Source organism: Xiphophorus hellerii, chromosome 1 (genome assembly GCF_003331165.1).
Source record: "Xiphophorus hellerii strain 12219 chromosome 1, Xiphophorus_hellerii-4.1, whole genome shotgun sequence".
In the NCBI taxonomy this organism is placed as follows: Eukaryota; Metazoa; Chordata; class Actinopteri; order Cyprinodontiformes; family Poeciliidae; genus Xiphophorus; species Xiphophorus hellerii.
This window is the reverse complement of record NC_045672.1, coordinates 9,672,658-9,700,544: the sequence shown is the minus strand read 5'-3', so window position 1 is coordinate 9,700,544 and position 27,887 is coordinate 9,672,658. Positions and strand designations below refer to the sequence as shown.

General features: G+C 38.2%; 2 protein-coding genes across 2 annotated transcripts in view; both read right to left on the bottom strand.

Moving 5' to 3' along the window:
* mgll (monoglyceride lipase) overlaps nt 1–336 on the bottom strand; it is a 39,628-nt gene extending 39,292 nt beyond the window's left edge. Inside the window, 1 exon segment of the mRNA XM_032565503.1 lies at nt 110–336. The gene's annotated coding sequence lies outside the window, so the exon portion shown is untranslated.
* Nucleotides 337–3,505: 3,169 nt separating this feature from the next.
* slc26a6.2 (solute carrier family 26 member 6, tandem duplicate 2) lies at nt 3,506–21,438 on the bottom strand. Its single transcript, XM_032565407.1, is given in 20 exon segments — nt 3,506–4,395; nt 5,794–5,939; nt 6,686–6,740; nt 8,042–8,188; nt 8,365–8,487; nt 10,469–10,561; nt 11,533–11,602; nt 11,866–11,972; nt 12,932–13,027; nt 13,445–13,522; nt 15,706–15,819; nt 15,917–16,064; nt 16,684–16,766; nt 16,842–16,994; nt 17,077–17,241; nt 18,055–18,230; nt 19,076–19,186; nt 19,555–19,694; nt 21,310–21,377; nt 21,379–21,438. Coding segments are annotated over 20 exon segments (2,157 nt in total). The 3' UTR covers nt 3,506–4,371.
* Nucleotides 21,439–27,887: the final 6,449 nt, after the last annotated feature.

The following is a 27,887-nucleotide window of genomic DNA, read 5'->3' as shown; positions in this document are numbered from 1 at the left end:
AACTTAGACCAAATGAGCAATTCGCGCTGGCGATGGACAGTGTCCCGCAGACGCACTCTTGAGTCTGGTCTGTCATAACAATATTAAAAGATTATGAAGATCGACTGACCTGCACAAGGAGCGTCTGCAGCCAAGTTTCAGCTCCAATCTGTCTCTGATTCCCCTCTCTCTCTCTCTGTGTGTGTAAATCGCTTTCCGTTCGCCTCCAGTCAAGACAAGAATGCGGTGAGCGACGTTAGGGGAGAAACTAAATAACTGTTCGCACACACTCCCATCCTTTCTTCCCCTCTCTCTTTCTTAGAAACACACATACACATTTTCCCAGAGGGAGAGATGCAGTTCCTCTGTCCCTCCCTCAGTTTAGCCTCATTTACAGTTTAGCAGGACGCAGCATGCTTCAGCCCACATGGTTCCCGTTTGTGCACACCAAGGTGTAATATGTATTTAATATTAATGTCATGGATCTTTCTTTCTCTGTTGCTCCCTATGCTTTAAGGATAGATCACATAAAGAGATTTTTCTTTCTTGCATTTTTTTTTTGCAACAGACTTAGGCCAGGTTTCTTTTTCTTGTTCCCTTTGGTCACAGTTAGACTGGAGATTTTAGCTGATAAAATTACAATTCATTTAATTGCAAATCAAGTTTTCTGTTCACAAAACTGGAAATCTATTATGGTGCCTTCAAGTACATTAAAAAAAAAATAAAATAAATAATAATAATAATAATAATAATAAAAAAAATCTTGAGATTGAGAATCTTCACAAGAATAACAGACCAGGAGACAGGACAGCACCTATAGCAAACAGAAAGCACATTAAACAGAGTAAATTAGAATAGATTATAATGTTGTGCACTTCTTCTTTTTCATTTCACAATAATTGTAAAAAAAAAAAGAGAAGAAGGAATATTATCCAACACTAAACTGGACTTCTCCAAATGAATATTATCACAAACTGCCTCAGAATTGCGGACTACCGTGAAATGACAATAGTTTGGTGATTACTCTTTTGTTTGTTTTCTTTAGCCTTTAAAATGAAGAAAATAGCCAGCTTAAAAAAAGAGATTTAACATTTTTTCTTGAATTTCATAAAAATGGCAAATAAAGAAAAATAATGTTAGGTTTTCAATCAAATGCCAAAAAACATTTGGACAATTGTTGAAATTGGTATGATTTTGTTGCTTTCCGATTTGGTCAAAGATGTTCACAGGCATATTATATATTTCCAGAGCCACAGGAAGCAGACCCCCAACTTAGAGTGGAGGGCAGGTGGGTAGCACTGCTGCCTTGGAGCAAGAACGTCCTGGTTTTGAGTCCCAGTCTGGGGTCCATGAAGTTGACATTTTCTCATTTGACATTTGACATTTTCTCCCTCTGCATGTGTTTCTCTCCAGGTACTCCAGCTTCCTCCCACAGTCCAAAAACATGACTGCAACGTCAATTACCCTTAAGACTGAGTGTGTGTGTGTGTGTTAAGCATGGTTGTATTCCTCTGTGTTGCCCTGTGACGATGGTGACTGGTGCAGGGTGCTCCCTGCCTTTTGCCCTCTCTGCTCTGTTGCCGAGAGCTTCTTCTCTAGGTTTTTCTGAGCTTCGCCTCCATTTGTAGCTTTATGAGAGCTGACCAAAATCGGTAAGAAAAACTAAGAGTGAAAAGAAAACCCAGGCAGATAAACTGCTGATGAAAGATTTAGAGATTCCTGGTCAGTGGAGGTCCATGTGGGAATGTCCTTTCTGCAGAAAACAAACATCCCTCTCTCAATCATTGCAAACTAAAAATACAACTTTCTGATAATAATTGATGTGCTGGATAAACGTCAACAACATTTTTAAGAGAAATGCAGGAATTCTTCTTTGTTTTTTAAAACTCAAATCCCAAACTCCGACTCTCACAGTCAGTGTAGAAAGATCAATTTTAGGTTGTAACAGTCTGCTTTTGTCTTGCTCGTCTCAATCTCTGACAACCCCGATGTCAAGGATTGGATATGCACACTCCTTCACAGTCGTGTTGCTCAGGTCAGTAAACCAAAATCTATCACTTCGCAAGAACCCTGAGTCATATTGAAGCACACTGCAACTGTTTTTATCAACATGTTGAACGTTCAACGATGCATTCAGTAGGTGTGGTACTGACAGATATAAATGTAAATAAAAAGAAAGAAGTTGCAATTGGCCAATAGGAGGCATTTCAAGTCCAACCAGTTTCAACGTGGGGTGTAAACGGATCAAACTTGTTTGTTGGAAACTCCTACAGATGCTCGGAAACTCCGACAGGTCCTACTTGTTTTGTTTGCAATTTGAATCTCTTGAAAATAACTGAATGTTTTTTCTTCTTCTTCTACTCTGCAATAGCCCTACTGGAAGTGGTAACTACCTCTAGAAAGGTTTCTCAGTTGGGTGTTTTCGTTGTCAGCACCAACTTCCTCTGCTGGTAGATTCATTCTTAATAAGTGTGGCAAGGACTCAAAGCAGAGTCTGGCCCAAAACGTCACACTTCTGCAGATGTCACCTCATTGCCTCATCTGCACCTGAAACACTTTGTGCCTCAGCAGCCAAATGTTTTATTTGGGGATCGAGATTTTAATAGCATAATCATATTAGACAAATTTCAAGCTGAATAACATTACACATAGAAATGTCTCCAGTCCAACATGTGGCTACAGATGTAATTTATTATCTCAACCAACTGGCCAGTTTGATAACTGGTCTGCAGCAGACAGCAGTCACTGTTGGACTTAAAATCTTATTTCTGCTGACCTCTACTGGTTTAAGTTCTCACTTTACTGCAATGATTTTAAAGGATTCTTCTCCTTTATTTTTTATCTTTTAATGCACCACTTTTCAACGACTTTCCCTCACTGCATATCTAATCTTATAAAAGTCCTGTTATTTACTTCAGTTTAGACAAGAGCACCGGTGTTCTTCACACCTGGTCACCTAACTGGCCAGGTGTGAAGAACACTCTTTGATGGTAATGTCAAGTGCAAAAGAATAAACAATTTATTATTATAAAATTAAACCCTGAAAACAAAATGCAGAGAAGTGTCTAAATGCCATTTAATTGGGATGATTAATGGAGCATCCTTTTGTTTCAAAGTGACTAAGTTATGATTCACCGTATTCTCATTCCCAATAATGAATGACTCATCATACCTGGTTTCAATTAACAAAAGAATGTTGTGTATGCAAATGACTTCTGAGGAACAACAGAAATACATTTCTTCCCGCTCCTCTAATTGCATACAGGGACATAAAAAAAAAAACAGGAATTGATCCAGGACAGAAGATTAGCTAAAGCATTTTTCTGTCACATTTGAGCACTTCTGGCCACATGTGATGCTGGTTCTTGTAAAACGACAGAATGAAAACAGAAAACATGTTGCCACGTGGCAGCCGCAAACCTTCATGCTTTTTGTCGTTTTGTGTTAGACCAGGACAAAGGAAAGCATAGTTGTGAAATAGAAGCACAACTTTACTGAAAATAGATAAATAACCTAAAAATTCTGATATGTCTTTGTTTCCCCAATCTTTATTCTGATTCTTGTGCAGCCACTTCCCATCAGAAGTCACCTAATTAATAAAAAGTTTTCTACCAGATTCTTCTTAGAGATCATCAGTAAACAAACTGCATCAGAAAAGCTGTGAAACATTAAAAGCAGAGCTGAACAAATTGAAAGCAATGTGTCGTTTTCATTCCACTGCACAATTATAAGCCAACTTGCGTTGGTCTATCACATAAAATTTTCCAATAAGCTAAATTGAAACTTGTGACTGTAACGTGACAACATTTGAAAAAGCTCAAAGTGCAGAAACACATGTCAGTTTCATATTGTTCTAATTAGAATAATGTGCAGATTTTCCGTCTCTCTGAGAGGGAATTTCTTCTCTCATGTTGCCCGATTTTCCTATTTGGCCTGTAATTAATGCAAATTAGCGGTCTTTTAAAAATAACATATGTTTGCTAATATTTATTTAGAGATTAAAAATCAACATGTTAGTGTACTCGTAAGCAGAAACAAAGATATATTTAAGAAATAAACAAATTATGGTCCAGACTTTCTGATCAATAAACAAATTATGGTCCAGACGTTCTGATCAATACATTATATGTACAACATACAGAACAGTAAATAACACTTATTTCAAATGTGAGCACCCATGGACAAAAATGTGTAAGTTTGATGCTGAATACATTTACTTCAAGCAAACACATTTTGTAGAAAAAAAATAATAAAAATCTCCCCTTTAGAGTTTTCTCTCAGTAGGTTTCCCAAAAGAGGATGTCCCAGATTTTTCCGAAGCTCTCTGGATAAAATCCTCCTGCAGAGTGTCTGTCACTTCTCCATAACATCCTTCATCACTTCTCTCAGGACTCAGAAATTTGTTTCTTTCAAATCCTGCGAAGCAAGAAGGACATGGAAAAAAAAATCGAGAGCTGAAAAAGAAAAAGTCCTTGCACGGAAAAGGAAACTTGACTTTCTAAAATATGTTCTCAGTAGGCTTGATCTCAGAGTTTAATGAGGAGGAAAACCGAAGCTGCTGCTTGAAATTGTGACTCAGCATGAAACTGTCTCTGAAGTAATGGGTTGGAGTTAAGTTTTAAATCATCATCTGACACTCTTGGGTTGTTTTGAACTCTTTAAACTGCATTTCTAATAGTGAGCCTTTGAAGTAAATTTAACTATTTGTATACACATGCATGTGTACGTGTGTGATTTTATTGCACAAAACACCATAAATGTGTTTCTTTCATATTGCCTTTGAAAGAAACACATGCAGGCTGGCTTGCATGCAAAATTGAGCAATGATCTTCCCATTGGAGTCTGCCTGTTTCCTCTCATTGTTGTCGTGTGCATGCACATATAATTATTTCAGTGCTGCTATGGGTGTAAATCAAATTGATAGTCATTTATTTTTTATTAATTTATCTATTTTTTTGCATAATTCCTCTGTCATAACAGAAACACAAGGCCACATGCACAACATAAACACAAGACAGAGCATGGACAAACAAAAGCGTTTGCATTCAAAGATGATCGCAGACATGCAGGCGAGAATGCACAGGTGTTTAAATGTGAGGAGATCAGCACAAATGCAAACACGGCCAACGTAAGCCTTTAACTAGGCTATTTGTGTGTTTGTGCTGAACTCAGGGAGGATATTTGGAGTCCTGGTCTGCGGTGGAATGAAGAGTAATCTTCCAGCTAACAGCATAGGTTGTCTGCTAAATTGTGCGTGGGGAAGCATGAGTAATTTAACATCAAAACCCATTTAAATACAATTATGAGCATCGATTCTATGTTTAATTTGCAGTCTCGATCAAGCCGCTTGGACATGGCAGGGGTAAAAGGTCAGAGCAAATGGGCCGTATTTTTATCACTGTTTATGTGGAGAAACCTAATGCATCAGTTCTGCAACACAAACCGCTAAAGGGAACTGAGTCACATTCCCTCGGTTTAGTCTTTAGTTAGCTGAGGACTAAAGTCAGCAAACCTCCAAGTTCTACATGAAAAAAAAAAATCTGTCTCGAAAACAAAAATGGTGAATTTAGAAAACAAACTGAGACAGTACTAATACATCAACAACCTTGGAAGAATTACATAAAGTAATATTTTGACATGATTCTTAGTATTGAAATGTAATGAAACATGGTAACACTTTAGTTAATGGGGTGACATGTCACTGTCATAAACATAATATAACACCTGTTATGAACATGAAGGAGTCTTTATGAATGTTTAGAACTGTTGTCATGGATGGACACAATGTCGGTCGATGTGAATGCCTGCTCTTACCTCTTGTTCATATTCTTCATCATACTGATTCTTTGTTTTTGCAGACTGACAGTACAGGACCGCATCGTGGATGGAGTTGAAGAGGCAGGACTTTGTCACGTTGCTATTGAAGAATCCCCCGGCCTGGAGGCTCTCCACCACACCGCCTAGGCACAAAGATAACATTCAGAGCTCAAACGTTGCACTAAGAAGCGAGAGAAGCTGAAAAAGCACGGAGCAACTAGAAGGATGCAGTAGAAAGAAAAGCTGCAGAGTTAGGGAGGCTTTTTCCTGTCTTCAGTGAAATGCACTATATTTTATGAATGCAAGAATATTTTTGGCAGCTTTATTGGAGGGCTAAACACTTTAAATAAGCCATTTTTCTTATCAAGTGCTATCAGCTCGGTGCAAGCTAATTAGTGCTGGTGATCCTTTGAAGTAATCTGGATGGCTCCCAGCTTTCTGCACCAGCAGATTGTTTGTCCCCCAGAGATCTGTGGGCTTTTTTCTCTGTGTAGCAAATTAGGTCTAAATTTGTCAACCATTATCTAAACATAAACTAGGAGTACATTTGCAGATAAAAAAAAAAAAAAAGAAACAAACTGACACTGGGATGACAGGCGATGACACCAGATTTCACTGAGGAAATGCTTATTTTATCATGATACAGTGTAAAAACAAAAAAAAAACAACAAAAACCTCCTACAGTTTAACAAAAGAGAAACCGAAATATAAACCCTCCAAAGTCTCCTATAGAAACCACACCAATGCAATTTATGTAAAAAAAAAATAAATAAATGTTTTTTTCACTTTCAATTTGACCAAAATTACTACAGATATTTGGGTCCTGATTGTGATTACAGTAGTTTGTATTCTGGTAACAGACAGTACAAAACCTGAAGGCTGGACTTACTTTGGCAGCAAGCTAAAATAACCTCAATGTCGATCTCCCCGTAGTCTCGCCGAATCTGAAACAGAAGCACAAAAGTCTGAATCATTTATTTAATCCAGTTCACAGTAACTGGAAGATTTAAAGTACAAATGACAGGTAAATACTGGAGGAATGGATAAAATATACTTCACAAATATAGGAAAAATGCTGGTTTAAAGTTAAAGAATTTATGACATGTTGGTGTGTTTCCATCATTCTGCCCTGAGCATTTATCCCCTGGAACGTCTTCACCCTGAACCTTTATGCTCCCCTAGGCTGCTTGCTCTGATGTTTGTCTGTTTATGCTAATTACGTCTTCTGGTACTAGGAGGGTTGATTCTGCTTAGGCTACTGCCTGCAGGAAAGCTGCTGAGTGTGTAGGAGAGAGGTGGGAAAAATAAAAACTGGGATTTTCAGAAAGAGACTGGCTTTATTCCAAAATTTATATCAAATCCCAAGATGTTTCCATGCAAAGGTGTAACTAACAAGCTTTATGAATATCATACAGATAGAAACCTCTGGATTTGTTCTGATTTCTGATTGGCTTTCAATAGTGGTTACAAGGGGTGCACTGATTGCAGATTTTTGGTCGATCACTGATGACCGATTTTTAAAAACCCTGAACTGCCGATTGCGATTTTAGATGATGATGATTTTCTTTTTTTGTCTAAAATAAGGCGAAATATGGCAAGAAAGTCGCCGAGTTGGCAACAGTGTAGACGTGACCTGGTGGGTGGGTCGGTCAGTCAACCCGAATCGGAGCCGATTCATCGGCCGGCTGATTTATCGTTGCACCATAGTGGTTACACTATACAACTCAATTCAAATCCCAAGAAAGTGTAAAATGAACAGATGATTCAAAAACTGAGTCTAAACAACATACTCTACCAGAAAGCACCTCACAGCAGCTTGACAATATGAAGAGGTAGAAACTGGAATGACTAAAACATAATATTGGGGAAATTCTGTCAATCAAAAATTCCTACCAGCTTCCTACAAAGGATTTTTAAAATTTATTTCTGTGGTCAAATTCAACCTTATTTTTCTGATCTTACCTGGACAGGTACTGTGGAGATATAAGAGAATAAATACAGGCAAAGAAACTTCTAAAAAAAAGTTTCTAAACAGTAAAGACATAACTAGACTCTTTAGTTTTTCTAATCTGAACTTTTTGATCCAAGAAATGGATAAACTGAATAAACTAAATAAACTGAAGTTGTAGATTTTCTTGTGAATTCAACAGGAGGTGTTGATCTTATGTGCTGCTTAATTTTTAAAAATATCTTTTAATAATCAATATTTTGCCTTTGTGCAGTCATTCGGGTATTATTTTCTTACACTTTTAATTGTCTTGACCCCGACTGTATCCAGGAAGTTCACAGGGCTCAGGTCAAGGATAATGGCCCTTGGCAGTAAGGGGTCAGGATCGTTGTCCACGTCAATGATGGCGATGCCCTTCTGGTGCTCTGAATTTGGCTCCTCCTGCTGGATGGAAGGAGACACAACACAGTTAAGGTGAAAAAAAAAAAACTTCAATTATCTCCCACAAAAAAAGGTTAAAACTGGGGAAACTCCTGAGTAGGAAGATCTAGTATGGTAAAAATCTTATCTGATAAATATTTCTTTCATTTTTTCAAACTCACTCTTTAGTTTTTGCTCACCATGTCGGCTTTATTCTTCTTGAGCTCTTTCTTCACTTTCTTGGCCAGTTTCTTTTCGTGCCTCTTTCGTTTGGCTGCCAGTTTCTTCTTTATCGACAGGATCTTAGTGATGTCCATGCCACTCTAAAAGAAGCAGCAAAGAAAATTATCCTTAAGTTTATTTTAAAAGCTCCGTAGATAGGTGAGATCTATTATAAGTCAACAGAGCACGGGTTTTAATATGTCAGTCCAGAGAAATCCAACAAGCCAACTTCGTCACCAGAATAAACAGACACACCAGGTTTGTTTGTATGACATGAAAAATAAAGCAGCCCTCAGTATGTGAAGTGACACAAATTAAAACTTGAACCAACAGCACAAAGTAGAGCTGAAAATAAATATGAGGATTAAATATGCATAACACTAACTGCTTGTTTTATTTATGTAAGAAACTGAAGTACTCTCCACATTCATCCAGTGTGACGATTTCATTCATTCATGTTTCCTGAAATGCAAGTTTAACCAATTCTTTTCTGTTGCTCCTGCTGGTTCAAACGTTCAACTCAGACGACTTTATCGACAAAACTTTGCAAAACTACCAACTACATTCGCACAGGAAATGTAGTTAGCGGATTTCAACACCCATCACTTGAATCAGTTCAGGAGGGGCGGGGGCCACACTCTTAAATTAGCCAGAGGGATTATTGCGACATGCAAGGTAAAAGTAATAATGTATAAACATAAACTTGAAGCTACACGTTAGAACAATAAAGACTGGGAAAAGAATTAGAACAAAAAAATAAGGAAAACGCCTGCTGATATTTTGTATCTTGTGTCCTGCAGGAATGTGAGCGTTTTAAGTATGCATGAGGTTGTTGTGTTTATTACCAAATTCAGGCAGACAGATGGGAGGCAGAATAAATGCAAACATTAAAGGTTTTACGCCCAAAAGAAGCCCAAACACAGCAATCAGTCATATATCAGTAGGAATAGTTATCCCTTTTCTCATCAAAATTAAAGCTTATTATTAATTTGATTTCTAAACGTAGACGCTAATTACGCTTCATTAGCTTTCAAGTGCTCTTTGTGCAGACCATCATCACTCTTCTTGCATTTTTCATTCATTATGGAAAAGACGATGAAATTGTCATTTTCAGATATTAATCATGCTAAAGAAATCACTTCTCCTCTTCAGGTCATGCCCCTGAAAACAGATTGTGAGCAACACTAAATTCCTCTATTATCTCCAACCAACTGAGTTGTCCAGAAACAAAGCCGGATCAGGATTTGTCTGGTGGTGATTTCTCACCCTGTAAACAATCCCTGCAGCCTGTGCATGACGGCTCAATGAGAGCTTATATTAGTGCCTCCGAGATAAGAAAGCAAAAGAGAAATACTTTGGCTTTGACATGCTGACATTTTAATGAATGAGACGTTCCATTATCTCCTTCCCTGATTCAGTCTCTGCACTCCTCTCCGCTCCCGTCTGCTGGCATCTATTGTCCACGTTCCCTCGATTTGTCTTCCCATGTGCAACAAGGAGACGTGAAAGAAGGAGGAGGAGGATGAAGATGAGGAGGGAGAAGAAAAAGAGGGGGAGGCAGAGGATGGGGTGTTGGAGGAGAAACTTAAAAAGAGAGGAGAAATGAGAGGGATGGCGTTTTTAACAATGTCTGTCACGGCTGTGATGTGTGAAAACGGTAACGTGCCTCATCTGTTGTTAGTGTGACAGAAGTGATGTTTGTAAAAGAGAAGTTGACAGAAAAATGTGACAAGATGGTTTGCAGCTGCTGCTGGTTCTTCTATTTTGCTTGCATGTTGCACGTGTGTGTGCGTGTGTGTGGGCGTGTGGGCGTGGGTGTGTGTGTGCATATGAGTCTGCTTGGTTCATTAAATCAGGGCTTTAGTGTCCGTCATGATGCACGCGTGACTCCGATACTGCTTTTGGGTGCAGACACATTAATATATCAGCACGCATGATTATGCGTGTTTTCCTTCAGGGGAAAAAAATGTAAAAAAGAGAGCATATTTTGTCGTCACTTTTCAAAATATTAGGGTTTGAAGCCAAGTTTTGAATTAGGAGCGGATTGTCGCTTTAATGTTGTGTTTGTGTTTGTGCTGTCACCTTTTCTCCCAGAGCTTCTTGGTACATCTCAGCATTGGCAAAGTAGAGGGTGGCAGAGGAACGGAAGATTAATATTCCTGGCACTTGCTTCGCCTAAAATCAATTAATGAGGTAAACACAGAGAAACATTTAGTAAATGCTCCAACTAAAGACTATGCATTAAAGCTAATATTAGAGAAAATATCTAATATTTGCACAATATTTTGTGCAAATGCAATCTGGTTGTTGTCCCACTAAGCTTGAAGTGATAGCCTTGTAACTTGAATCCGGTGGTGAAGCTGAATACGTATGAGATGCTAAAGTGTATTAAAAAAGTATTAACACCCATCAGGATCTTCACATTTATTTATTTTTTTATAAATACAAATAGAATAATGTGAAACTTTTGTATACAGTCCAACAGAATAATGCTTAAAAACAATAAAATCCCATCTTTCCCAACTTTGCTGAGCTCTGGACTTTGACAGAACACCCCTCTCTCAGTCTTTAGCACCATCATTCTTCTTCTCAATTATAACAAGTCAGAGGGGTTTTAATCAAAAGGTTTTTTTTGTGTGAGACACATGAAGCAACATTTAAGTAACAAACACTAAACTACTTGCATCCACTGGCTATGTAATGTAATGTATCACAGCAGCAGCAACTCATTGCATTTAGGCAGTCAAAATCCAGCCTGGTGTCATAAAATGAATTGGTTGGTGAGCGTATTGTAAAATAGTAAGCAGATTAAACTGATCAGGTTGGCCTATATCTCCTTCCACAGACAAATATCGACACGAAAATGAAACTGGGAAGAAAATTAAAACATTTTTACATGGATAAATAAAGATGTAAAATAAAATCATTAAAAATATATCATCGTTTCTCAAAATATCTTAGCTGTATGTCTTGTGCCAAATAGACTCACAAGATACAAACAGGCCAAAAGCATAGAGGTCACAGTACTGCCTTTTCCCATTCATTAATGTCAGTTTTGCACTGACTTGCTTTTTTTATATATAATTCTAAATTTAAGAATGAAATCTCAACTATGTCAATTATGTCAAAAGGTTTTCAGAATTTACCTTATCATAGTCTTCCACCGGCTTGTAAATATCAGTGTCTGCCACCTGTCCTAACAGAGAGTACTTGGGTCTGAAACACACACAAAACAAAGAAGTTATTGCCAAACTGCACTTCATGTTGATAAAGTATTGGTATATGTTGTAAATGTAAATAAAGTGCCTGGTAAATTTTAGATCTATATAATCGTGTTGCTTAAAAGGAGAAAAAAACATTCAGTGTTTCTTCTGCTACCTCTTAGCTACGACTCTCTCAGTAAGTGTAACATTTCTAATCCTTCATCTATTTAGACTCTGTAGTTCTTCATGTAGACGTAAGCAGCAAGATCTCCTTACAGCTGTGTCCTGAAGATGACAGTGAGCATGGAGAAGGCGATGGCAGCAGCTAGTCCCAGGTCAGGGTTCAACAGCACGGTCAAGATGAAGGTGGCCACCCAGACCAGCTGGAGAAACAGAGAATTACATATGAGGACCCAAAACAAAACAATGGCTGTATAATAAAGTATGAGGTTTTAGTAACAAAAACTATCAAGAAAAATTTGATTCTCTGATTGTCTACAGAAATGAAGTATTATACGCATAACAAGAAAGAGCTTAGGCAAAAATGGCCCCCATAAGAAAGTTTTTGGTAATAAAAAAAAACAACCCACAAAGATATGTCTCATGTTTTCCCTTAAAACTCCTTTGTAGTCGCTAAAATGCTGTGAATTGACAAGACTAAACTGGAACATTGTACCATTACATGTGGCATAAAACTAACAAATGGCTTCACAAATGTCAAACATCTACATGTTCATTGTACAGTGAGGGTTCTGGGCTGCTTTCCTGCTTGAGGATCTGAAGGATTTATCATAATTCACTGAATCATGAATTCTGCTCACAAGCAGAAAGTCCTGACTGAAAAATATCCATCCATCAGTGTGAGATGTTAAACTCAACGAAGCTTACGCAGCAGGCCAACTGATCGGAAGCATACCTGCAGATCTTCTGGTTGGCTCAAAATATGCAAAATTAAGATTTTGGAGTTGTCTAGTCAAAGTCCAGACTTAATTGCGACTGAGATATTTTTTGTCGTTTAAAAAAATAACATTATGATTTGAAAACTTTGATGTTAATATTCTTGATAATAAAACATTTACAGGTATCAAAAAATATATAAGAAATTTCTGAAGGGGATTTTTTTCAGCATGGTTCAGTGAACAAGCATTAAACTCTGATGTTTGGGGATTTACATTAAGCTAGCAGAAAAGCAGGAGAGATGTTTCGAGTGAGAATATATTGATAATGGGGAATAAATAACACAAAAAGTGCAAACATTTCGTCAAAATGAAAAGAAAAAAAAGAAAAGAGAATCTGTCTTTGCTAATAAACATCTTCCTTGCCAACATTTTGGCACACTCACCATGTCGATTTTATTGCTTTTCCACAGAGCGGGGATGTCCAAGAACTGCTTCATCATGCCATGGAGATTAACGAAGATGATGGCAGCCAGCACTGCCTGAAAAAAAAAAAAAAAAATCATCAAACAGAGCAATTTGTGTGGTGTGCTAAACTGGGTTTGATGAGCTCAACACTGGATTTAAATGGCCACTAAAAGGTAACTTGGACATAAACTCAGACATTAAAGTTTATTTTCAGGATTTTAAAGGACTGACATGCTTTATGAACGTAAACCGGTGACCTAACCGGATATTAGATGACGCATTGAAAAGCATTACAGCTGGATAAAAGCATCCCAAGCCCTTAAACCTGAACAATCTGGTTGCATTTTAGAGCACAAGTCCTCAGCTGTGAGGTAAATCTCTCCTGAGCCGGGCTCGGAGTGGGCCTTGTAATTCTGAACACATTCTTGCGTGGCTTTGGGTGTGTGTGTTCACCACTGTGTGTGTGTGTGTGCGAACACACATGCGAATACCTTGGGTAGATCTTCAAAGAGAGATCCAATCCAGAGAGTGATGAAAAGGATAACCACTGCCGATACAGCCCCAGCAACCTGCGGCGAACAGAAAGGGAAAACAGGCACATGATGAATGGATGGATATCAAGTGAAAAAGATCAGAGCAAAAACATTAGAGAGTGACTTTAAAGAGATTAATGAGGCAGCGATTAGCAGTGTGAGCTGAAAGAGGGAGACGAATTAGTGAAGCATCGGTAAATGTTCATGTTTTTTGTTCAAAGGGGCTGATTGGTTAATAATGACATGGGCTTGAATCTGGTTTAAGGTGAAGTGTAGACAGTAGGCTGTGCAGCATGTGTTTTAGGAGTAACCCATGAAGTTCTTTAAACGTTTTTAAATCTGTCAAGGAGACAAACTGTAAATACTGGATGACATTTCTGAGAATGTTTTCTTCAACGTGTTTCAAGTTTAATTTAAGAAGCTAAGACTTTCCATAACCGTATTGAACTTCAGGTGAATAAGGTGGCGACATATTGTATTGCATCCACTGATAAAATCAGCAAAAATCAACTGAATAAAATGTATCTTAACATATATTTTTTTTCCTCACTCTGCGTGGTGGAAAGATAAACCCAGGCCCTCATCTAACTTTGGTTGCCACCGTTTCAAGTGTTTTAGTTGTTTAAATGAAACACTGACCAACATTTTGATGTATACTGATGGCACTTAACAAATTACAATGTGTGTTCTATGACTTTTAATTTCTTTGTTTTTGTGATGTAAAGCACTTTGAACTGTCTTTTTGCTGAAATGTGCCACACGAACAAACTTGATTGATTTATTTTAACTATTAGCCTGAATGTGGGTATGGTAAGGACAGGCATGTAGCTGTTTTCTTGTAGTCATTTACAAATGTCTCATCAGCACACATCTGCCTTCTTTGAAAACGCATGTTTTCTTCTATTTCCCATTTTGAATTGTGGCTACAGGACATCAGATTCTGTCATTTTCTAACCACAGGGAAACAGGAAGACAAAGATAACTTATTAAACTTTCCTAAGCATTTTGATCAACTTGAAACAGTAAATCAAAAGATGATTCAGAAACGTTTACTGGTTCTACTGGTTTAGGATATATAGAAAGTGGATATTTTTCTTTTGATAAATGAATAGAAATTAAAGGATGCATAATTTAGTGCTCCATGCAATGTGAATGAAACAAAATCTAATATAATCCACATTAGTCTTCGAGAGGTGAAGAAAGGCCAGAGGGCAAAGGTCAAAGTAAAATTTCCATGGCCTGAAATGGAAGAGGGAATGAATAACATATCTGGAGCTATCGTGCGACACTGTTTAACTAGTGCTGTCTGTAATGAACACTATTCATAGGCTCTAATAGGCAACATATTGTGTGCTGCAAACCAGACACAGACTTTTTTTTTTCTTCTGTCAGGGAAGGTATTGCTTCTTTTTATAGCAGCAGAATGTCAGATCACTCTCCAAACACGTTACAACAGCCTTCGAGAAGTAAATATTTAAACATTTCACTTTTAGATCTAGAGTGTTTCCTCTCTTCAAGTGACTCATGCCTTTTTCTGTTTTGGCAAGTTACTGATGTTAAAGTTAAATCTGTCATATTGTATAATAAAACAAACTTGTCCATTTGACTGTTCATTACTATCTTTGTTCTCCTGTTACTCGTAGCTAGAGACGAGCACATGTTGTCTCTAGATCTTAGCTTCATTTCTGAAGGAGCTGAATGGAACATCAGTATAATCTCACAACATTATGACCACCTCTATAATAATGCTTGGTCACTCCTCATTCCCCTTTTGCTGCCAGAACAATTCTAATATACATCGACAGACTCCCGAAGGAGTTCTGTGTCTGGTACTAGCAGCAGATCCTTTAAGTCCTGCAAGCTGCAAGGAGAGGCCTCTATGGCTCCAACCTGTCTGCTGGTTACGTTTACTCGAGACTGGTGTCTGGAAACTGCGAGTATTTTTGGATGCTGGTTGGAGAAAGGTTCCACGTTTACACGGCACCGCCAAAGACATCTTGAATCCGCTGCAGTTGTTATGCCAGGCCACTGTACGGCGCTGTGGTTTTAGGATGTCACTGAACATGCACGCGCTATTGACCCTTAGTTTCCACCTCACTGGCTTCCACTTCACTTAGAAAATAGCAAAACAGTAACTAGTCTCTGATGAACCAGTGCTAATGTAACATTTATGTATTCTGTTTCAGAAGTTGTGTAGGATTAGAGGCATGCATTCCAACCTGGGTTTTTCCTCCGGTGCTTTCCTGAACCAAACTGCGAGACATTGAGCAGCTGATGGCGAAACACTGGAATATTCCTCCAATTGAATTGCTTAAGCCAAGGGCGATTAGCTCCTAAACCAAAAAAAAAAAAAAAAAAGCCCAAGACTTATACACTATAGCCAACAGCAAAACATATCAGACGTTATTGGTCGGTCCTTGATCACACTACCTGGTTGCTGTCCACTTTGTAGCCATATTTGAGTGCAAATATTCGTCCCAGGGAGATAGCGATGCCATAACCTACAACAGCGAGGGCAAAGGCATCCCCAATCACCTGGCCAAACAGGGACATAGCAGGTAGAGCAGGTGGCTGGAGACTGCCAAACAAAGACGGCGGACAGAAGAAGAGACATTACACACTCTGATAGGTTTATTTTGTCATAACCTGCAAAGAATCAGCCAGAGACAGAGATTAGGTTTCTTTTGATTTCTTTTCTGCAGAATAGGAGAATTGAGAACAGACGCGACGAATCGCTGTCAAACACTGTCTGGACTCAATTCTGCCAGTTCTTTCTTTGCATTTCTCTTTATTGTATAGAAAAAGGAGGTTGGGCTTCTCTTCACACAGTCACACAGAGAATTGACCAACCGTCTTTACATTCTGAAACCTCCTATGGACATGCCCTTACAAGGGCATGTGGCTGACCACAACTAATCAGTTACATATGGAACTAATAACACATGAATGTTTAACGTTTTTAGCTTCCAAGCAAACATCCTAAACAAAGTTAATAATATACAACAAAAGAAAGAAAAGTTAAGTAAATATAAAAAGAAGAATAATATGAGAGTAATAATATAAAAAGAATAATATGAAAAGAATAATATGAAAACATAACTTGTAAAATAAACTCATGAGTAAATGAACAGGAGGATAATTTTTCTAACACACTCCTCTTGTACAGAGATGCCATGTAGTGAATGTGTTTTCCTCACCCAGAGGGAATGTCTCCCACTACATCCACTCCATATCTCTCCTCCAGGTTAACTTGCCAAGAGATAACTGTTGCTATGATTACCTAGAAAGACCATAACAGATCAATTAAACGGCCTAATTAGTGTTTTAAGTGATGCAAACCTTCCTTTGTACTTACAGCAAATAGCTCCATGGGCAGGGGGACAGGAAGCTTTTTACTCAAGTATGCATTGAGCTCCTTGGCAAGAATGAGGGCCACAATGGACACGATACTGACCACCAATGTGCCGATATTTGTTTGTGGAAGGAGATAGCAGATCTCCAGCACCGTCTGAGAAAGGAAAACAAAGGATTGTCATATCATCTTAGAAGGCTATGACCTTACATATAGAAATAAAAGTGTTTTTTCTTACATAAATCAAGGAAATGGGTCCACTGTATCTCTTTGGGTGGATACCAAAGACATATTTCAGCTGAGAAACAATGACGTGTACGGCAGCTCCCGTTGTGTAGCCTCGGACGAGGGGTTCGGACAGGTAAGTTACCACGAAACCAAACTGGACCAAACCAAGCAGAATCTGCACACATGGCAAACAGAAATCTGAATGTTTGCAATCAGGAAGTTTTGCAAATATTTTTTACGTTTACACAGATTTGCTTGCACCTGGGTTAGAAGACTTTCAGTTGAAATCCTGCTCTAATCTTCATTGGAATTGTTTAAATAAAAAAATTGATTCAGGATCCTCTTAGGGTATTCGTGTTTTTCTATTTTCTGCCCTTGAATCAACCAAGATGTGGCAATTTGCTGATTTTCAACCCCATTTGTCTTCCAATTGGTGAGATATTTAGTAGTACAAGGGCAAAAGACATTCACAGCACTACATTTTCCTGAAATTTCACAGCTTTCTCCTAATAATAGCATTTTTCTAGAAAGGAGTTGTTCTGTGATCTTCACCATTTATCCAAAACCAAAAAAACAAGAACATAATTGCTCATGTATAATCTTTAAACTCTGAATAATTTGGGGCATTTCTACTTTTACACATCAGATTTCTAAACATGTGCAGAGATTGGATATTTTACTTGTTAAATACAAAATCTACTGGTTCAGTTCACATGTTGCGTTCATGCTGACTCTGATTGTCAGACTGGAAATCTCTCTTAGACGATCAAGTCGTGTTGTGGATAAATTTTGTAGTCTCAGTATAAGTAATCATTTTTAGAGTCTATGAAGTGTTTTATTTGCATTAAACTGTGTTGTTTAAAACATGTGTCTTGCAGGAAGCATTTCATGAGCTGATGGCGCTGGCAGATAATCATCATGTCACATCACATGACATCACATCACAATCACATGTAAATGAAGCTGCAAAGTATGCTTTACAACGTACCTGAAACAAGCCCGATACAAAAGTGACTACAACAGCTATTCGGACCCGCTCTTGATCCCGGGAAACGCTGTCGATGATGCTGGAGTTGGTCACATTGTCCCAGATCTCAAAGTTAGAATCTGGTGCCAGGCGGTCGACCACCCCTCCTATCATTACGCTCATCACTGCGTATGTTCCTGAGGAAGGATGACACAATTACAAAACACTGATCTTAACGATTTAATTGCAGCTCTGGCTCTTTTTATGAGTGGCTGTTGTCCTGTTGGAAGATCAATCTGAGCCTCATTCTCTAGTGTTTTGTTCGCCTCTAACAGGTTTTCTTCCAGGACATCCTGAATTTAGCTCCGTCCATCTTCCCCACCCACTCTGACCAGCTCAATCCGACCCCAGCGGCTGTCGTTTTCCACCAAATGGGAATGATTAAAAGCAAACTTGAGGGATTAGATTATTTCATTCTCTTCTAAAAAGAAATAAAGAATGCCTCAGTCCCCTATAATTTTTAACATAACAGATATTGAAATTAGTCAAGCTTAATTGTCATCTCCCCCAAAGCTGATTTAATCAAGAAACATGTGTCCCTACAGACAGAGTTTAATATTTTATCCACCTTCAATGCCAAATATCTTGTTTTCAAATGAACATTTCAATATTATGAGTACGAAGAGAAGGCAGCTTGTTTATTTGTTCAACAATTAAAACAAAATAAACCTGCCAAATAATAAACTTAGGTATAAACTCCTGCTTTAATAACTTTGACCAATCACTGTATTCTTCCAGTCCACCTTTGGATGCGTCAGACGTCTTTTAAGTCCCTAATATTCCTTTTATCAACCTTGTTTTATTGCTGCAATAGAATATGAAGTGCTAAATCTCCGAGACCAGATCGGTTTCAAAATAGATTTGTTTAATCACAACTTTTTCGCTATTACTGTCAAGTTCCAAGAGATGTGATCATTTTTCTGGGAATTGGATCAGTTGCCAGTTACTAAAGTAAATTAATGGGTCAGTACAACAAACCTACCGATCGAGATGTGCTTCGACGTGCCAAAAATGAAGTAGATGAGGACTGGGTAGAAGGAGGAGTAAAGACCAAATACCGGAGGAACAGATGCCAGCAGTGCATAGGCCATACCTACAGGGATGCAAACACAAACAGAAATAATAGTTTCTGTCATCCTAAGACTTGAAGAAAAATGCTTTTTATGGTTCTAGAAACTAATTGAGCTCTAACCCAATTCATCTCAAGAACTTGAACTGCAGCAGAGAATGAGTTAAAAGACCAGGGCTCACTACACTTTAGGAAAGATTGTGCAGAAAACTGATTGTTTTAAGGTCAAACCAAAAGAAAGTCAAAGGAAGCTTGATTTGTTTATTAAAAGATTTACTGCCTTGCCACTAATTAACTTACCATCATAAACAAATCATTTATGGCTCAGTCTCTCCCTTCTGATTCTGCAACCAGCCCCACCTCCACCCACACCCACTGACGCTCCGTCTCACCCTGTGGGAGCTGCATGATGCCCACACTGATTCCTGACACCAAGTCACCCAAAGCGTCTTCTCTGAAAGCGTAGCGAGGCAGCCATTTTGCAACAGGAAACGTCCCCAGCATACAGTTCTTCACCCTGGGTCCTGTACAGCTGAGCGTGTTGAAGTGACAGAAGGAAAAAAAAAACACATAAAAAAAAGCAAACAAGAAATTTAGAACATAACACTGATATCAGCCCTGAAGTATATTAAAGTACCTAATTTAAAAATTTGCTCCCAAGTCAACTGGAAATGTCTTTGTGTTGATTCAAGCTCACTTGGGATGTTGACTCATCATATTTCCCTCTATTAGGACTCGACACCTTTAGTTTTAAGTAAATCACATATATGCCACCAAACTTGGGGAATTTGATTCAAATGTAACTTTTCACATCCTCACTTGGCAGGATTTGTGATTCCGGGAACATGTGACTTTGCAGCTGCATTTATTTTTAGAGACCCAGCGTTGTGATATGTTTTCCACAAGCACGTGTGTTTATTTCTGCTTTCTGTATTTATTACTGCAGAAAGCAGTTCTCTGAGTGTCAAAGAGTCAAAAAAGTACTTTTATAAAGTGAACAATGAGTTAATAAATGAAAAAAAACCGGTCTCAGGCATTTCACAATTTATTTAAGCATCATAAAAATAATTTTCAAAAAGATAAATAACGATGTTTAGTTTTTCTTCTGCTCTTGTTCCTCTTGAGAACGTGGGACACTGTAACTTTGAGAGGCCAATGCTAATTGGAACAATTTACCTTGAAAACACGAAAACATATTCGGAAGGTAAAACCTTGAACTGACTGAATGCTGTACGTAGTGACAGAATCACAGAACTTCATATGCAGAGTAAATCTACGTTTTTTCCTATTTAACCCTTCCTTTGTCACACATTATGCTGACAACAGCTCATTCCTAATTAAAAGCTCTTTTCTTGCATGTGTGTGAATGTTGACTTGCATAAAGGCTTCGACATTAGGCTCTAATAAGGGATTTCATATTTTAGTAAGGTTCAGTGAAACCTTTTCTCAAACCCGGTGGCAGACAGTCCAATTAGACCAGTGGCCCCAAACCACTACTCGTGAAACACATCATGAAATAATTCAGTAAACAGACTTCAGCATTTGACTGGTTAACCTGCACTGCAGCTCCATTTCAGACCTATTAAATTGAACAGAGTAGTTAACCAGTAAGTTAACTACTAAGGCTACTAAGTTAACTAGTACGGCTGAAATAAAAATAAAAAATAAAAAACTGGGAGGGGCCATTGCTATATAACAGCAATGGCCACTAATTTTGATGAATGCAGCTCGCAAAATAAAACTAATTCCTGTGACCATGAAATAATTACCTTTAGTATTTCCATATGTATTTTCTAAAATAAAATACAGATTGTATTACTGAGAATAAGATGTACATATTCTACTTAAGCAATGTTTAATCATTTGTTTCCAGTTTTATTTAATTATTGGTCGAAATGAGTTATGAATTTCTTAAAATCCTGACCTACAGTCAAATGATGCTGAAGTAACTCTAGAAGCTGAGGATGTACCACTTGATACGTCTGATAGGCAAAAGACAGCAATTTATTAAGAATTTGAATAATGCCTGCTTTTTAAAACTTTGTATTTTTCACTCAATTTGTTTGTCACTTATTTATTTTAAAGTCCTTCTGAGTGGACATGTGCTTTCTGACATGGGAGGGAAATAAGTAATGGCCTGGATTTACCTCACTGAGTCTTTTATTTTGTCACACAGAGATGGTTTGGTGTCGCTCTTCTCTCCCATCTCATCCAGAATCGCCTTCGTCCAGGACGTCCCTGTTGACTTTGTAGGTCGCTCGTCTTCTTTCCTCCATGGACTCCAATGAGCTGCCAGCAAATTCTCGATTAATATTGGAAAACATTAGAGCCATATCGGTGGTCCCGTACGTATTGAGGCATATGTTACTGTTCTGCTAATGCTGTCAAGGAGTCAAAGCTTCTCATAATGTTTTTTTAAAGTACAGTTGAAAGGCTTTTCTGTGACTGATTGACTTTTTATGACTGATTTATTGTTTCTGACTGATTCATTGTTTTGAATGTGAAGTTATGTAACTTGGTAAAAAAAAAAACAATTCTTCTGAAGCAGATCAGAATGGCTGATAAAGCACTTTAAAAAAAAAAGTTTATACGACTGGTTTGCAGCAAAATAATGAGAAAATATTTTCTGAGACCCCAGCATTGGATTGGTTAGTTTAAAATGCAGTTTTCCATTTCAAACTTGTGATAAAAAAACCCCTAATAATTACCTTGGTGTATTTCAGTAAAGAAACAAAGATAAAATCCCAATCTTCAGCTCCCACGCTTTAGACACAAATCCTGGATACCTTTGAAACTCTGATGAGAACCATGCAGGTTTGTTGCTACATAATATAAATTTTTCTATCTGATGCTTAGATAGAATTCTGTCCAGAAGCTCCAAATCCAAAAATAATCAGGACTTTAATCAAATGTTTTTAAATGTATATTTTCCCCAAGTGAAGGCTTCCTCATAAGTCAGATATTTGCACTTCTCTCTTTGTGGTGAATAAATCCAGCCTGAGTGCAGAGATGGTTACTCAGTCTGCTGCAGAGTTTTCCGTCAGCTCCAAGAGTCTCAAAGTCTCTAAATGTCCTCGAGGCTGTCACTTGTACACCTGTGGACTAGCTGCTCTTCTGTTGTGGCTTAAGTGCCTCAGGAGAGAACTGATACGACACCAGACCTGGTTAAGGAGAGTCGGAGCAAAGTTCTTTGAATGCAAAGAACAAGTGGAAACAGAGGAGGCAGAGGTAACTGTTGTCCATGCACGTTGTGTGTGCATGCGTGTGCGTTTGTTGTAATACGTTGTGGGGACAATTTTTCTGACACATTGTAGGGACCAAAGCCTGATCCTCACAAGGGGAAACACTGTTTTTGGATCAGGGGTTAGATTTATGACTCACGTGTGAATTGAGTTTTGGTTAGGATTAGGATTAGGTATGTTAGGATAAAGTTTAGGATAAGGGTTAAGTTTAGGTTTCAGAAATGAATGGAAGTCAATGGAAAGTCCCCACAAAGATAGCCATGCAAGCATGTGTGTGTGTGTGTGGGTGTGTGTAAGCGTGCGTGTGTTTTATTACTAACTAAATGAGTCAGCACACTGCTTTTTTAACACGGCAATCCCAATTTTCAGAATTTCAATAACTCACATGATGCAAAGATTATGTTTAAAAAAATATGCAAAAGTAAACCAAATGGATGTGAATTTAAGGACACACGGATCTGCAGAATTTATGAAGCACTCTTTTAACTAATGCAACAGCTCTTAGATGTGTTTTATCTGTTCGCCATTATTTATGACAAGATTAGCTGTGTAATTTCCCTCTTGTCAATGGTGTCCTTGCTAATTTGTTTTTACAATTGCGCCGAGGGAATGTGGAAAAGCCTTTTAAATAACTGACACCACTTGCCTAAACAGGATTTCAGACTTATTCACTCCAAGAAAGAAGGATTAATATCACTAAATTCTACTTGCAAACTGAATATGCGGAAAGCAGAGAGGCACACTTGCAATTAAATCAAACGACTGCCATTTGGAACAATGTTCACTTGTTGGGTTTAAATCTTGTATCAGCCACACATGTTTCAAAGGTCAGGTTGTATTTTCTTAAAATAGAAACAACTTTCCAGAGATTTTTATTCCAAGTTTCCACATCACTTCCGTACAGAGTTTCACCACTGCCCCGACTGCTGCCACGGAGGCCGCATGAATGCACAAGCACACAATGTTTACTGAGTAATTTATGATTAGCCTTAATGATTGAAAGGTTTAATGGACACATGGCTTAATGATCAACGTCTTCAAGAGGTTCATCTCAAGCATTGGGACATCTCATTTAGCTCAGGTCCACTCATGGTCAGTCCACAGAGCGAGAATGTGTGAAAACTATATAGAGAGTTATTTAAAATTAAATAGTCATGTATTTCTTTATAATTGTGTTTTTTTAAAAATAAAAAGCAGATGTGCAACAGCATTAAAAATATAGTTGGGTAATAAGGCATGGATTTTAATAGTAGTATAATTCTTAAAAAGCCTAACTGAGAAAGTAAGCTCATCAATTGATATTTGTAAAAAACTGCAGTGTATGTCTGTCCTGTATATTGTTGGACAAAAGTAGTCTATTCTTTTTTAATCATTGTTAAAAACTCCTAATCTTTCTCTGCATTCAGTATACACTCTCACCTCCAGGTGACCAGACCAAGCTCTGCTCCGGTGGCTGCATAGTTCTGTTGCATTCTCCTGAGGAGGAGACGGTTCTGGAGTTTTCTCAGCACTCCCAGTCAGTTTAAAGTCTTCTTTTGAATAGTAAATGTGGCCCCATGACGTTTTGAATTTGGCTCATGCTGATTTGATTTAGAACTGGATTTGTTTCTGTAGAGTAAAAAGAAATGTCACCCACGTAAGCGTCCCATAATTGTATGAGTCAACTTCCAGCACTTGTAATTTTTTCCACTCGTAGCTCTGCCTAATGGTGACACTGGTGTGTTGGCAGTTTCCATTTCTGGGAAGATTTCAGTTTGTGTCACAGGTGACAGTTCAAGTTAAATGAGGGAAACTTTGACACCACAGGGTTTCCCAATAGGATAATGGTCCCAAACACAAACAAAAACTGTTTTTGGATTGAATAAACGTTAACCTCCCAGAACTGACTAGACCTTCAACCTTGTTGAAGATTTAACATCCCTGCTTAAAAAGCAGCACCTAACCAAAATACCAAGCCCTCTCAGTGACCTGTACCAGCTCCCATAAGAGTGGCCAAATATCCACCTACAACTGTGCAAGAAGCCAGATTATGGCTTCAAGAAATATGACAGTATTAAAAATATTTAACCAAATATCAATGAGGGTGTACATATATTTTTACGTTTGACCATGCTTACAACTGCACTTATTTAAAAAACTATTTTGTACTTATTTTTACTGTGTATTAAATATAGCATCTTGTCATAAATTGCGGTGTAGAGGTGGTGAGGCAGACGCTGTAGACCCAGGATGCGATAAATAAATGATTGATGAATGTCCAGAATAACACAGTCCAACATGGTCCAAACAACGGGCAGCACGGCCGAGCGGAAGCCAGGGCTCGACGCCGGTAGCAACCGTAAAACAACGGACGAGACGACGGACTGGGTACACAGACAGACTACAAGCCAAATGAGACGAGGACCCGACAAAGACACAGACACACAGGTGACACTAAATACACAGGAGGTAATCAGGGAACGAGACACACCTGGGAACTAATCAAAGGGAGACAGGACAACACGGAGACTCAGAGACACAGGAAACTCAAAATAAACACACAGAAAAACACAGATCCTGACACATCTGTTTTTATGTTAAACTGTGTAAGGTGACCTTGGGGGTCAAGAAAGGTGCCTACAAATAAAATTTATTATTATTATTATTATTATTATTATTATTATTATTATTATTATTCAGAATGATTTTTTTCCTTGAGCGATAAATACATAACGTATCTATCTATCTATCTATCTATCTATCTATCTATCATTACTTAGTGAAATTACACATAAATTCAAATGTGAACACCAAATTATTTTTCTAACTTCTCTGTTAAAGTTTGTTACATAATCATTTCACCTCCAGTTAATATGTATCATTTAAAACCTTTAAAGGATTGTCAAGTCAAAGTCCATCTTGCATTGCTAAAGATTTTTACTCTAATGTAAAACACAGCCAATAGAAAAGGGAGAACAGTTGGACCCTGTCTAAACGGGCTGTTTTAAAATCCCAGAAAAAGGTGCAACGATAAAGTGAGAAGCATAAAATTGTTTCTATGCCTGTCCTACTTGTGAGCGGTGGTAAAACTTTGCAAAGACAAAACTTTGGTTTGACCTGGTTTCCTTCCCCAACATAGTGAGACATTCAAATTAAAAAGGCATTAAAGTCTAACCTTTACCTTTATTCTCTTGGTTTTCGAGTCGTGTTCTGCTCGTTCAGCTACTCATTGGCAGACAGCGCCAATGTAATATCATTTCGTCTTGTTGAAGTTGTTCAATGAAAACAAAAAGGCCATTTTGCACTTTGTGTAAATATTTTTTCTGCAAACATGTTTTTACAGCTTCCAGCTGGAACAGCATGTTCCGTGTGTAAAAGGTGAACTTTGCCTAGACTTAAAAATCCGTTCTGATATGTACTGGTTTATAGAAACCAATGAGAAACGAGATGAGTCATAATTGTAAAAATAACCGTGATAATATCTTTTTGAATCATTTATGGAAAGCAGAAGCAACCAATGAATTAGGATCTAAAGGTAGACCTTTAGATCTTGTGGTGTCACTCAATGTCTTGGATAAACAGAAGCATAATTAACTTTTTAAGACAAATTACAAGAAAGATTAAAACTCTTAATGTGCTTAAAAAGAACCCAAGAGGCGACAAACAAACGTAATCCACACTACTCCGTTTTTTTTTTCATTTTTTCAAAGACTTTTTGGTTCAGTTTTGATGAGACAAAATGTAAATAACAATTGAAAAAAATCCAGGTGCACAAAAACTTTAGCAAGGCAATGTAGGTGTGTGAGTGAGTGATTGGAAACTGGAATTGGAAAAGACGTCAAGAATCACAGCTGGATGTGGAAAGCTGACCTAAAAATGCTGCCACATCTACACGGACACCAAGCATGGCCCGGCTGAACGCATAATATGGACAAAAATCACAGAGAACATCATAAATCTTCACGCACGTGTTTACACAGGGAGGCAAACAGGAAGAGATAAGAGGCCTATCAGCATTTCTTATCTGCAAACTGAAGAGTGTGTTCAGCCAGGTGAGGATGTTTATCACACTTTGAGTTTACAGCATGAAGTCTAGTCTTGTCCTATATCATAAAAAGATGCAGTGGTGTTTGATGAATGGAGAGGAGCTACAGCGAGCAATCACGCTTAATTAGAATACCAACTTCTGGTTTGGATGACTGACAAAAGAGAGCCGGAGGGTTGTGTTGGAGGGTAAAGTCCTTGGCAAAAACGTAATCGAAAGGTCAGAAGGTGTCATAAATAAAAATCTGTGAGCTGCACTTCACCCTTTTCTCTATTCTCTCATTTTACAAAGTGGAAGAACCAAAGAGACAGTTTGGCAAAGAGTGCCATTGAAAACGAAGCAGTGAGCATCTGTGTGACAAAAGTAACAAAGGCTGCGTTGCAAACACCACCTGGGTTGTCTGTTCAGCAAGTTGTGGTTTGGATCAGCAAATAATAGAGAACACTCCAGGGAATCCAGAGGGGGGATATTAAGTTATTTTCTGATTTGGTCCCAAGGTTGCTGGCAATCATACAAACTTTACTTGACATTGTTATCTATTGACCTTACGTATATGCAGCTCTGGAAAAAATGAAGAGACCACTGCACTGAACCACATTAAAAACCTCATGGCTATTCCACCAAATATTGGTTTCTGAACACTTCCTGAGTTAAAACATTAGTGTTGTTGTTTCTAAATGAATATGAACTTATTATTATTATTATGCAGGGACGGCTGGTATAAGTATAAACTGGTATAAGCTCAGAATGATTGACAGGCGTCTAGCCACAGCCCCCTCGGTTTACGGACAGCCCGCGGCCACAGGATTCATCCAATTTCATCCAAGGATGGATTTGCCTCGAGCTCGAGTGCATGTGGGCGTGGTTTGGCGTAGACTGAGAAGGAGCGATGGCGAGCAATATTAGCATAAACGAGGTGGATTATTTTACCTTTTTGCGTCCCAGAAAAATCGAACAATAGCAGATACAAAGAGAGCTCAATTAGCCATCTCTTTTGTGCCATCATTGTTTAAATACCTCTCAGGAAAAAAAAACATTCCAGAAAAAGATGTAAATGTTTTACTGTCAGGTTTAGATCATAAAAGAACAATATTTAATCAGTGCACAGTTTAATAAGTGGTTATTTCATTGCCTTTTGAGGGCTTTAGTAGTTAACTAGTTAGCTCTGGGATCAATCACATAAAACAAATCCACTGCCAAGTGTATTCATGGAAGGGCTTCCTCAAAGAAAGCGGCAGTATGCAATGCAATGAATGCATAATGGACCAGCACCAGTGTGCAGGGGGGAGTTGGGGAGTGAAGGGGGAGAACAGAACAGCAGCCACAAGTTAAACAGACTGAGGAGAAAATAAGATGCAGGAGAACAGAGAGGACTGACAGAAACTCAGGGATCCTCTGAGCCCAGACAGACTGCCTGTGGTGACAGTTTGGTGTTTTGATGTGTGACAGATGGTGGATT